The sequence below is a fragment of the Bufo gargarizans genome, chromosome 6 (assembly GCF_014858855.1).
Source record: "Bufo gargarizans isolate SCDJY-AF-19 chromosome 6, ASM1485885v1, whole genome shotgun sequence".
NCBI classification, from domain to species: Eukaryota; Metazoa; Chordata; class Amphibia; order Anura; family Bufonidae; genus Bufo; species Bufo gargarizans.
This window is the reverse complement of record NC_058085.1, coordinates 83,889,898-83,901,927: the sequence shown is the minus strand read 5'-3', so window position 1 is coordinate 83,901,927 and position 12,030 is coordinate 83,889,898. Positions and strand designations below refer to the sequence as shown.

Here is a 12,030-nt window from a genome sequence, read left to right as displayed (position 1 = left end):
CACCTGTATGTGAAACTTGATTAATTGCAAGCATCCCTCAATTTTTATAATGGCAATCTATGGTGTCGCACTGCAACATGCTGCGACTGCGACGCAACAGTGGCAGAATAAGCCATCTCAAATTGATTTTCTGCGACTGTTGTGTCGCAGTCGCAGCATGTTGCAAGTTGCAGTGCGACACTATAGACTGCCATTATAAAAATTGTCGCGCGAAATTAGTGCAACAAAATGTCGCGCGACAAATGTCGTTGTGTAGACGTAGCCTTAGTCCTCCTTTACACGGGCGAGTTTTTCACGTGGGTGCAATGCGTGAGGTAAACGCATTGCACCCGCACTGAATCCAGACCATTCATTTCTATGGGGCTGTGCACATAAGCAGTTGCGTGAAAATCGCAGCATGCTCTATATTGTGCGTTTTTCACACAACGCAGGCCCTATAGAAGTGAATAGGGCTGCGTGAAATTCGCAAGCATCAGCAAGCAAGTGCGGATGCGGTTAGATTTTCACACACAGTTGCTAGGAGACGATCGGGATGGAGAACAGATCATTATTATTTTCCCTTAAAACCATGTTATAAGGGAAAATAATAAGGGAAAATAATAGCATTCTTAATACAGAATGCATAGTACAATAGCGCTGGAGGGGTTAAAAATAAATAATAATTTAACTCACCTTAATCCACTTGCTCGCGCAGCCCGGCTTCTCTTCTGTCTTCTTGTTTGCTGTGTACAGGAAAAGGACCTGTGGTGACGTAACTCCAGTCATCACATGATCCATCACCATGGTAAAAGATCATGTGACGGACCATGTGATGACCGGAGTGACGTCACCACAGGTCCTTTTCCTGTACACAGCAAAGATGAATACAGAAGAGATGCCGGCTGCGCGAGCAAGTGGATTAAGGAGAGTTACATTTAAAAAAAAAATTTAACCCCTCCAGCGCTATTGTACTATGCATTCTGTATTAAGAATGTATTATTTTCCCTTATAACCATGTTATAAGGGAAAATAATACAATCTACAGAACACCGATCCCAAACCCGCCGATTTTTCTCACGCGCGTGCAAAACGCATTACAATGTTTTTCACTCGCGCAGAAAAATCGTGCATGTTCCCGCAACGCACCTTTTCCCGCAACGCCCGTGTGAAACCAGCCTTAAGGTGCTTTAACTGTTAGTTCAAGATCGCTGCCTGTTTGTTAGTGGAGGCAAGCGCTGTTTGTTAGTAGGGTTGATCATGCCGATTAAAGCAATACCTCATTTGTCTGTACGATGCACCATTCCAAAAAAATATTAGTTAATACGATAATCAGCTAATTGGAGCACCAAGGGCCAGCCAGAGCCGTAGGAGCACCAGTTTGTAAACCCCCCTACATAGCACAGACATAAATGAGATATAGTTTTAATTAGCACGATCAACCCTATCAGACAGTGTGCCTAGATCAGCCATCCTCAAACTGCGGCCCTCCAGCTGTTGTAAAACTACAACTCCCACAATGCCCTGCTGTAGGCTGATACCTGAAGTCTGTTTGGGCATGCTGGGAGTTGTAGTTTTGCAACAGCTGGGGGGCCCGGCCGCAGTTTGAGGATGTCTGGCCTAGATTAATAGGGCTGTTCATGCTGACAAAGGCTGTTTAATGTGCTGCATAAAAGATAATTTTACCTGATGAACAAACGTTTTGCCCATTCACCTTTACAAAAAATGATTATTGGGAATGAGCATTTGTACTAGCGTTTGTTCCTGATAATCTGCCCAACATTTTTGCAGTGTAAATTCTGCTGTTTAAATTCATACATCACCAATTTCGATGGTTGAAATAGTGACCGCGGACCTTCAGGTATGCTAGCAATTTTGATCAGAAGATTTGTAAATAGCTTTGGTTCTCCACCTCAAACAGAGGAATGGTGTGAGCAACAGTTCTCTTCTACCTATATTGTGCACAATTTGACCATCAATATATACAGTACAGACAAAAGTTTGGACACACCTTCTCATTCAAAGAGTTTTCTTTATTTTCATGACTATGAAAATTGTAGATTCACACTGAAGGCATCAAAACTATGAATTCACACATATGGAATTATATACATAACAAAAAAGTGTGAAACAACTGAAAATATGTCATATTCTAGGTTTTTCAAAGTAGCCACCTTTTGCTTTGATTACTGCTTTGCACACTCTTGGCATTCTCTTGATGAGCCTCAAGAGGTAGTCACCTGAAATGGTTTTCACTTCACAGGTGTGCCCTGTCAGGTTTAATAAGTGGGATTTCTTGCCTTATAAATGGGTTTGGGACCATCAGTTGCGTTGTGGAGAAGTCAGGTGGATACACAGCTGATAGTCCTACTGAATAGACTGTTAGAATTTGTATTATGGCAAGAAAAAAGCAGCTAACAGTCTATTCAATAGGACTATCAGCTGTGTATCCACCTGACTTCTCCACAACGCAACTGATGGTCCCAAACCCATTTATAAGGCAAGAAATCCCACTTATTAAACCTGACAGGGCACACCTGTGAAGTGAAAACCATTTCAGGTGACTACCTCTTGAAGCAAATCAAGAGAATGCCAAGAGTGTGCAAAGCAGTAATCAAAGCAAAAGGTGGCTACATATTTTCAGTTGTTTCACACTTGTTTGTTATGTATATAATTCCACATGTGTTAATTCATCGTTTTGATGCCTTTATAGTCATGAAAATAAAGAAAACTCTTTGAATGAGAAGGTGTGTCCAAACTTTTGGTCTGTACTGTATATTTTTTTCTTTGGCCAAATCTACACTGGATGTCTCCGCTCTAGTACTGTAAACCCTTTTTCCAGTGCTGTGCCATACAGTACAGCACTACAAAGTGGTGACTTTGCTCCACTAAAGGCTGTATTAGACAGCCTGATATAATGCTTCCTTCCTGGCAATCGTCTGCTCACTAGCGGAGACCGCTGCTATTACATGCAGCGATCTCCTCCTCAGTATAGGGAGGAGCGATCGTTATGCCGTCGCTCTTCCCTACACTGAATCATTTTTTGTTGGCAGCAGATTGCGATTAGACACCACAATCTGCCACCTGAAGCGAGGATTTTATTAACCTGTCAAAGATTTGGATTGTCCGATGAATGAGCGTTTGGCAGCAGTACTGGACTGGCAGATGATTATTTGCCGATTAGCGATCATCTGCTGAAAAATCGGCAGGTGTAATACAGGCTTTACTCTTATGAACAGTCCAATACAAGCATCATCCTCTTTGACCATAATTCCTATGGACATCAATGAACTTGTGTGTAGAAGTAGGAAGCAGAAACAGAGTAGGCTACTTTCACATCTGCATTTTCCTTTCCGGTTTTGAGATCCGGCAGAGGATCTCAAAACCAGAGGGAAACGCTTCAGTTTTGTCCCCATTCATTTTCAATGGGGACAAAACGGAACAGAACAGAACGGAGTGTACCTGAATAATTTTACGAGCCCATACTGTGTGTGCTTCCAAAGTACAGTATGTCATAAGTATATAAAGGGACAGAATTATGCCAGAAAGGCGTTGCATCTAGTATGTACCGAAGTTATGTATGTTACAAAAAATTAACAAACTCGTTAATAAATCCATTTATTTATGTTATATATTAAGATTAATTTTCCAAGTGAGCAGCAAAAGTGACAGCGGTTGGCAATGATCTTATCAGTCACATTTTGTACCTTCTTTTCTGACAGAAGGGCTGCGGAGGCAGCTGGGAACACCTACCCTGACCCTTCACTGTGACAACCCTGGACTCTAATGCTAATCAAACAATTGATTATTTTTTTGCCAACTGTCCACATCTGTTTTATGGGGAATTAACATATAGCTGCTATGATGATATTTTACAATCCATACACCGTGGTTCGCTGATCATTTAGTCATCCTTATCCTTGGCTCCATGTTTTAAGATGCGGGTGAATTCTACATAATTGAAGTTGCCCTTCTTGTCAATTGGTGCTTCTCTGTACATCTCATCCACCTCCTCGTCTGTAAAACGGTCTCCCATTGTGGTTAGGAGCTCACGTAAATGGTCCTCATTGATGAAACCTGTAGGCCACAAAAAAAAGGTTGAATCAGCAAGCAGATAATCAGACAGGAATTATTTTTTATCACAAACACAGATAAACTAGGAAAAATATTGTTTTGACCAAAGGTGGCCAAACAAGGTCTAACCAGAGCCATGAATGGAGAGATATGGAGCATTTTTGATAAAAATCTATAAATCCCTTGCAATTTACCCAGCTTTGCCTTGTCTCATTGGAATAAAAAGACTGGATCCTTATGTATCATTACAATGTTCAGGGGATCTAAAGCTGGTCATAGACACGAGCTCAACTTCAAGATCCTGCCAATTTCTCATTTAAACGTTCGTTCATCAGGTGAAAGCTTCATTGATGCCGACACCAAGTCATTCTTTCTGGGCAGCAGATCGTGCAATATAAAGAGACCTGCTGCCCAGAAACAATAATTCTCTATGGGGAGGAATGACTGCAATAGTAATCACTCATCCCCATACAGGGGAGATGATTGCTACATGTAAATGCAGCTCTCACCATTTCTGACGAGCAGACAACTATTGGGAATCTCACACTTGTTCAACCATGCCTGACCTTTCCTACTCTTCAACATCTGCCATCGTATACAGTCTGGAGGCCATCATACACATTAGATGTTGGTTCTGATCAAACTGCCGGGTTTGGATGACAAATCTAATGTGAATGGCCACCTTTACTTTTCCTTGAGATAACCGGCATCAGATAGGTCTGGAGGAAGCTTATTTCCCTCCACCAAAACACGTTCTACCTGTCACGGGAGCCGGCGGCGCGCTCTTCATTCGCAGAGCCACCGGCATCCCGCGCATACAGCGGAGCGAGGACGAGGTCGGCGTCCTAGTCTCCATGAGAACCAGGGGGCGGGGAGGACCTGGCCGCACACGCCTCCTCAGCGTGGCCGGCGTCCCCCGTCCCCTAGACAACGAGCAGCAGGGGATCTGAGCGCCAATGTTAATGAATCGGCGCTCAGCTTTGTTATGAGCAATCAGTCACATGACTCACCTGAAGGGGTCATTTAAACAGGCAGCCTGCTGGCCACAGGTCGCCTGTGATTGGTCTTGCTACCCTCACCAGCATTTTTGGATTGTGCCTGTGTGTGTTTGGACCTCAGCTCTGTTTTTTACCTCGACCTTGTGACCTCCCTGGTATTGAGGTGACCTTTTGGCTTCAGACTCTGGATTATGTTTTGACTTAGTTTATCAGATTGCTCCCTGTGTACCTGCGTAACCTCCTAGCTTTGACTTTTGCTTGCCTGACTCTGTTCAGTGGCGGATCCAGGGGTGGGGCAACGGGGCAATTGCCCCCCCCCCAAGCTGGCGGCGGGGGGGCACAGGGAGATGAGCGGTTCCATTGTGGAAGCGCTCATCGCCAGTCATCTGTATCGCCGTCCTCAGGACAGCGATACAGATGTCTATGCTGCGGCAGGGGAGGGAGAGGCGTGTCCCTTTCCCTTCCTCTGATAGGCTGCCGGCTTAGTGCCTGCAGCCTATCAGAGGCATCGCTGACATGGAGGTAAGTATGTTTTTATATATATATATATATATATATATATATATATACACACACACACAATACTTTCACTGGTGGGGGGGCTGTTATTACTGGCACATGGGGGGTCTGTTAATACTGGCACATGGGGGGGCTGTTAATACTGGCACACGGGGGGGCTGTTAATACTGGCACACGGGGGGGCTGTTAATACTGGCACACGGGGGGGCTGTTATTAATACTGGCACACGGGGGGCTGTTATTAATACTGGCACACGGGGGGCTGTTATTAATACTGGCACACGGGGGGCTGTTATTAATACTGGCACACGGGGGGCTGTTATTAATACTGGCACATGGGGGGGCTGTTATTAATACTGGCACATGGGGGGGCTATTAATACTGGCACATGGGGGGGCTATTAATACTGGCACATGGGGGGGCTGTTATTAATACTGGCACATGGGGGGCTGTTATTAATACTGGCACATGGGGGGCTGTTATTAATACTGGCACATGGGGGGCTGTTATTAATACTGGCACATGGGGGGCTGTTATTAATACTGGCACATGGGGGGCTGTTATTAATACTGGCACATGGGGGGCTGTTATTAATACTGGCACATGGGGGGCTGTATTAATACTGGCACATGGGGGGGCTGTTATTAATACTGGCACATGGGGGGGCTGTTATTAATACTAGCACATGGGGGGGCTGTTATTAATACTAGCACATGGGGGGGCTGTTATTAATACTAGCACATGGGGGGCTGTTATTAATACTAGCACATGGGGGGCTGTTATTAATACTAGCACATGGGGGGGCTGTTATTAATACTAGCACATGGGGGGGCTGTTATTAATACTAGCACATGGGGGGGCTGTTATTAATACTAGCACATGGGGGGGCTGTTATTAATACTAGCACATGGGGGGGCTGATATTAATACTAGCACATGGGGGGGCTGTTATTAATACTGGCACATGGGGGGGCTGTTATTAATACTGGCACATAGGGGGGCTGTTATTAATACTGGCACATAGGGGGGGCTGTTATTAATACTGGCACATAGGGGGGGCTGTTATTAATACTGGCACATAGGGGGGGCTGTTATTAATACTGGCACATAGGGGGGGCTGTTATTAATACTGGCACATAGGGGGGGCTGTTATTAATACTGGCACATAGGGGGGGCTGTTAATACTGGCACATGAGGGGGGGGGCATTGTGGTGTTCTTTATTACTCCCCCATGGTATGAGCCCCCTAGTAGCAGCACCAGCCTCTCCTTGCTCTGCTATTCCTCCAAATCCTTATTATGAAATCTTTTTCATTAGGATGAAACACATCAGCTCCGCCGAGCCCCCGACCAAAGTGTGGAAGTGGTGTCCAAGATCCCCAAGGGTCAAGTCAAGTAATTGTAAGTTTTCATGTGAAATATGTTTGTTATACACATATAGCCTACACTGTGGAGTCTGTTCTATAAGCACCATTGTTTTGTGGCGGCGGACAGAAAATAATCTGAAAGTGCCCCTCCCGAGACCAGGCTGTGGATTCGCCACCGACTCTGTTACGGTACTTCTCTATCTTCTTAGGTCCCTGCACGTATCTAAGCGAGGGACTGCCGCCAAGTTCTACGCCGTCGGTTAGGACGGGCCGTGCAAGTAGGCAGGGACAGAGGTGGGGTGGAGTTTAGGGCTGCACTTATCCCTACCCTCTGTCGTGACACTACCAAATTGGGGTAGATGATCAAGCCTAAGCAATTTTTAACAAACTCTAGATTAATTTACTAAGTACTATTAGACGCTGTTTTTGCAGCAATGTTGGATGTTTTAGTATTTCTTCAACAAGTCCGAAGAGAAAATTTATTTGTGTAAACTTATGTAAAATCTTACACTTGGAGAATGACTGAAGACCAAGAATGTACAGCTGCACAACCCCTTTGTCACATAAGAGATAATTGGGGGGGCACTCTTACACATTTTGCATCAGGGTCTCAAGAGCGTCTATTCATAACTAAATTCCAGCAGCCATTTAGGTCAATCACTAGAGAACTCTAGATGTTTCTAGACAGGGTTGCCAACCAGAATCGTTCTTTTTTCATTGCCAACTTGGGCTAGTTTCACACTAGCGGCAGCATGGATCCGACAGGCTGTTCGCCCGCCGGAAGTGCTACCGCTAGTGTGAAAGTACCCTTATCCGAAAGCCAATATTTTTTACGGACAAAGTCAGTAATACAGGTCTATAGCTCAATATACTGATACGAACTCATTACCAGCATTTACTATGAACTGTAAAATAATCTACTCAAATATTCATGGACACATTGAAAAAGTTGCCTATTTTTATGGACTATTTAGAAATATCTAGATAGTTGGCAACCCCATTTCTAGGCAAGTGCATTTCATCATGTGTATCTGATAGTTTGTTCCCCTAGTCTCATTAACGTTTATTATTACGTTTTAATTTCATTATAAACATGTACTAATACAATGTGAGATTACAGTCTTCCATCATCACATTTTTAAGCTATCTACAGATTATATCACAGGAAACTAAGGGGTTATTCCACGAAAAGTATTACCGTACTTTGCAATACATAGGGCATTACAAATTAAGTACTATTGCACTATACATGCAATACAAATATTTAAGTTTTTTAATGTACATAATATTTTTTTCTCTGGTAGCACCCCCTGCTGTTTTTTATGTAGCTAAAATTGTGGTCCATCTTCTCCTGCAGCAGAGGACCAACATGTTCAAATAGTTTCCCTGGTCCATTCTCCCTCAGTCCCAATGTATGTACATTCTTCCTTCCTTTTTATTCATCCCTACTTCTAAAGTCATAGAAATATATAACTATATCTCTCTCTACACTGTGGATAAGACATTACATACTTTATGTATCTCAGGGACCATATGTGAGGAACTATCTTCTACGCAGGGAAGGAACGAGTAAGTAAAATAGTATTATTTTTGGGGGGGAAATAAGTTTTACATTTGTGGGACACACCCCTTGAAAGAAACAAAATTGATTTAGTGCCATGACCCACTGTCCATACCTGTGCCTTCTTCATCAAAACAGGCAAATGCGTTCCTGATCACATCCTCAGGGTCAGTGCCGTTAAGTTTCTCTCCAAACATAGTCAGGAACATGGTGAAATTAATAGGGCCGGGAGCTTCACTCATCATGCCTTCTAAGTATTCGTCAGAGGGGTTCTTACCTAGAAAACCCAAATAGTACAATAACTACTGATGCACAGATCAAACTTTTAACATCATGAGCTTTACTTATAACTGCTAAGGACAACATCTGCATGGAGTTTGTATGTTCTCCCTGTGTTTGCGTGGGTTTCCTCCCACACTCCAAAGACATGCTGATTAGATTGTGAGCCCCATTGGGAATAGTGTAATGATAATGCCCGTAAAGTAGTGCTATATAAGTGCATAAAATAAATATATTATTATAATTTGATAATGCTTATGAGTGATCTTGCTGTTTGGTCAGAGAAGAGGTTTGACGGCCCCATACTTTTTTTTTTTTTTTATAAGGCTAGTTTCATATTTACATTTTATAACCCTGGTAGTCAGTTCTGGCAGAGGAACCGATTACCAGAGCTACCGTATCTAGCATACCTGCACACCGCTGGCCACTGCCAGATCCCCATCCACCATAATGGGATCCAGAGAGAAATACAGATGCACGCGGCCAGAAAGCTGCCAGAGCCTATTATAGTGAATGTGGATCCGGCAGTGTCCAGCTATGCTGGATATGGTAATTTCGGTCGTCTGTTCCTCTGCTGGAACAGACAACCAGAGTAAAAAAATGGAGATATGAACAAACCCTAATGTGAAGATGGATTAAATCCTCATTGGCATCAATGCTGTGGAGGGCACGTACCAAAACCCATCATCATTGCAGCAGCAGCAGCATCACTCAAAGTCTGGCAGGGGACCTCAGAAGTGTCAAGGTGGTCTTTAAAAGCTACAACAGTTTTGTTATTTTAATCCACATCTCATTTATTTACCAAAAAATGGTTTAAAGAGGACCTTTCATTGGTCCAAACATTGTAAGATAATTATCAGGCTACATAGAGCGGCGCCCGGGGATCTCACTGCACTTACTATTATCCCTGGGCGCCGCTCCGTTCTCCCGCTGTGTCCTCCGGTATCTTCACTGAATTGGTTATACTGGGCGGAGTCTGCCCTGTTTCTCCCTTGACGTTCCTTCTCCCAGGCTGTGAACTCTGTGCTGCGATTGGACAACTCCACAGCCTAGAGAAGGAACGCCCAGGGAGAAACAGGGCAGACTCCGCCCAGTATAACCAATTCAGTGAAGATACCGGAGGACACAGCGGGAGAACGGAGCGGCGCCCAGGGATAATAGTAAGTGCAGTGAGATCCCCGGGCGCCGCTTTATGTAGCCTGATAATTATCTTACAATGTTTGGACTGATGAAAGGTCCTCTTTAAGTAATATAAAGCAATACATATTATATTGTAGAAACCCAATCATTGTGTTCCATAGGCTATGTACCAAATTCAAGTGGATGGGCTTAATTGCAATATCACACACAAACAATGGTCAACAATGGCGCTGTTTCTGGGGAAAAAATACAATTACAATGGAAAATGCCATAAAATGCTTTCATTTGTCACACAGAAGATCATTAAAATGCTGTGACTTTGCCAAAGGGTGAGGACCCATGGCTTTCTGACAGCCTGTGTGCTTGAATGACAGCCATTTATCTTTTTATATTTTCTTCACATTTTCAAGCCCGTCCAAAATGATCCTAACCAGTAGTGTGGATTGTTCTCAGCCCATGCATTCATTATAGCACAGTATAGGGGCCACTTAAGGCCTCTTTTTCCGTTTCCATTCCATTTTTGCGGATTCTGTTTGCGGTCCGTATGTGGAGCCATTCATTTCAATGGTTCTGCAAAAAAACGGAATGTACTCCGTATGCATTCCGTTTCCGTATATCCGTTCCGCTGAAGGATAGAACTCGTCCTATTACTGCCTGCAAATACCGATCCGTGGCTCCATTCAAGTCAATGGGTCCGCAAAAAATACGGAATGCATACGGAACACATCTGTATGTCATCCGTTTCTTGTGGATCCATGCCCACTTTGCCCATGTGTATACTGTTAAAACACATTACTGTACATTACATTAATGATTAAAAATGTTATGTTTCCGTTTGCGATCCGCAAACAACGGATCGCATACGGAAACCATACAGAGATTTTTTGCGGAACTATGGATCCGTTAAAAACTGACCGCAAAATACTGAAAAAGCCATATGGTGCAAGAGGCCTAAGGCTCATGACCGTCTACATACCCATGGAGGCCAACATGTCATGCAGATCTTCCTTATCAATGAAGCCATCCCTGTTTTGGTCAATCATGTTGAAAGCCTCCTTAAACTCCTGAATCTGGGACTGGTCAAACATGGCGAACACATTGGAAGTCGCCCTCTGAGGACGCTTCTTGGTGGTCTTAGCCTTGGTCTTCTTGCTGGACATGTTGGAGGGTTGAGGGAGCCTGGGGAAAAGCAAAATATCAAGGTAAATAATATAAATGTATGTCATATTACAATGTAATCTAATCTCCGCTGACATATTCCATCCATTACCATGATAGGTTATTATGAAAATACTTTCTTAAAGGTAATGTGTAATTAGAAAATGACCCATTGTTTAAATCAAGTTTTAATGTTAAACATATTTTTTGTTTAGAATTGTTGATTTTTCTTTTCACATTTTTCATTGCCCTATCTATATATATTTTTTTAAATCCTAAAATCATGCAGCCTTCCCACTGACCACAAGGCCTAAAACATGTAAAGGACTTCCTGAGAGCAGCCACATGGGCCATAGACGGAGTAGACTGGAAGGGATCTCAATGACTTTTCTAGGCATGCTCTGTGACCTGTGCAAAGGTCAGGAGCAGTGATGGTCAGTTCGCAGTGTTCGCCAGCGAACACATGCGGGCTGCCATCTTGACTCACCCGTCCGGCGATGCACAGGTAAGCCCTTACCTGTGCCTGCGTCGGGAGCCGGTCTGAAATCAAATGCGGTCACCGGGAGCAGGCAGTTCCGAGAACAGCCGCCGGGGGGCCTTCATCGGGCTGTTCTCGGAACTGCCTGCTCCCGATTACCGCATTTGATTTCAGACCGTCTCCCGGCACAAGTAAGGGCTTACCTGTGCATCGCCGGACGGGTGAGTCAAGATGGCAGCCCGCAAGTGTTCGCTGGCGAACACTGCGAACTGACCATCACTGGTCAAAGAGGGAGCAGATAAGCTATGATATCACCTAATGTGGATGGTGGATCCTGTGTTATCTATACAGAGGTGATATCCGTCTCTGTAATTCTGCCTCTGATGATAATGAATAGTTATGATAGGTTCACATCTGTTACTCCCGATACGGTAACTCCCGTAATCTGCTCCTCTGCTGGAACAGACTACCTGATTTACCCAC

The 12,030-nt window shown here is 43.9% G+C and overlaps 1 protein-coding gene across 1 annotated transcript; it reads right to left on the bottom strand.

The window, feature by feature from the left end:
* Positions 1–3,581: 3,581 nt before the first annotated feature.
* Positions 3,582–11,115, bottom strand: MYL9 (myosin light chain 9). Its single transcript, XM_044299136.1, has 3 exons — positions 10,888–11,115; positions 8,608–8,769; positions 3,582–4,053 (listed from the first exon to the last, which is right to left on the bottom strand). The coding sequence occupies exons 1-3, from the start codon at positions 11,069–11,071 to the stop codon at positions 3,881–3,883; spliced, it is 519 nt and encodes a 172-aa protein (XP_044155071.1). The 5' UTR covers positions 11,072–11,115; the 3' UTR covers positions 3,582–3,880.
* Between the last annotated feature and the right edge of the window lie 915 nt (positions 11,116–12,030).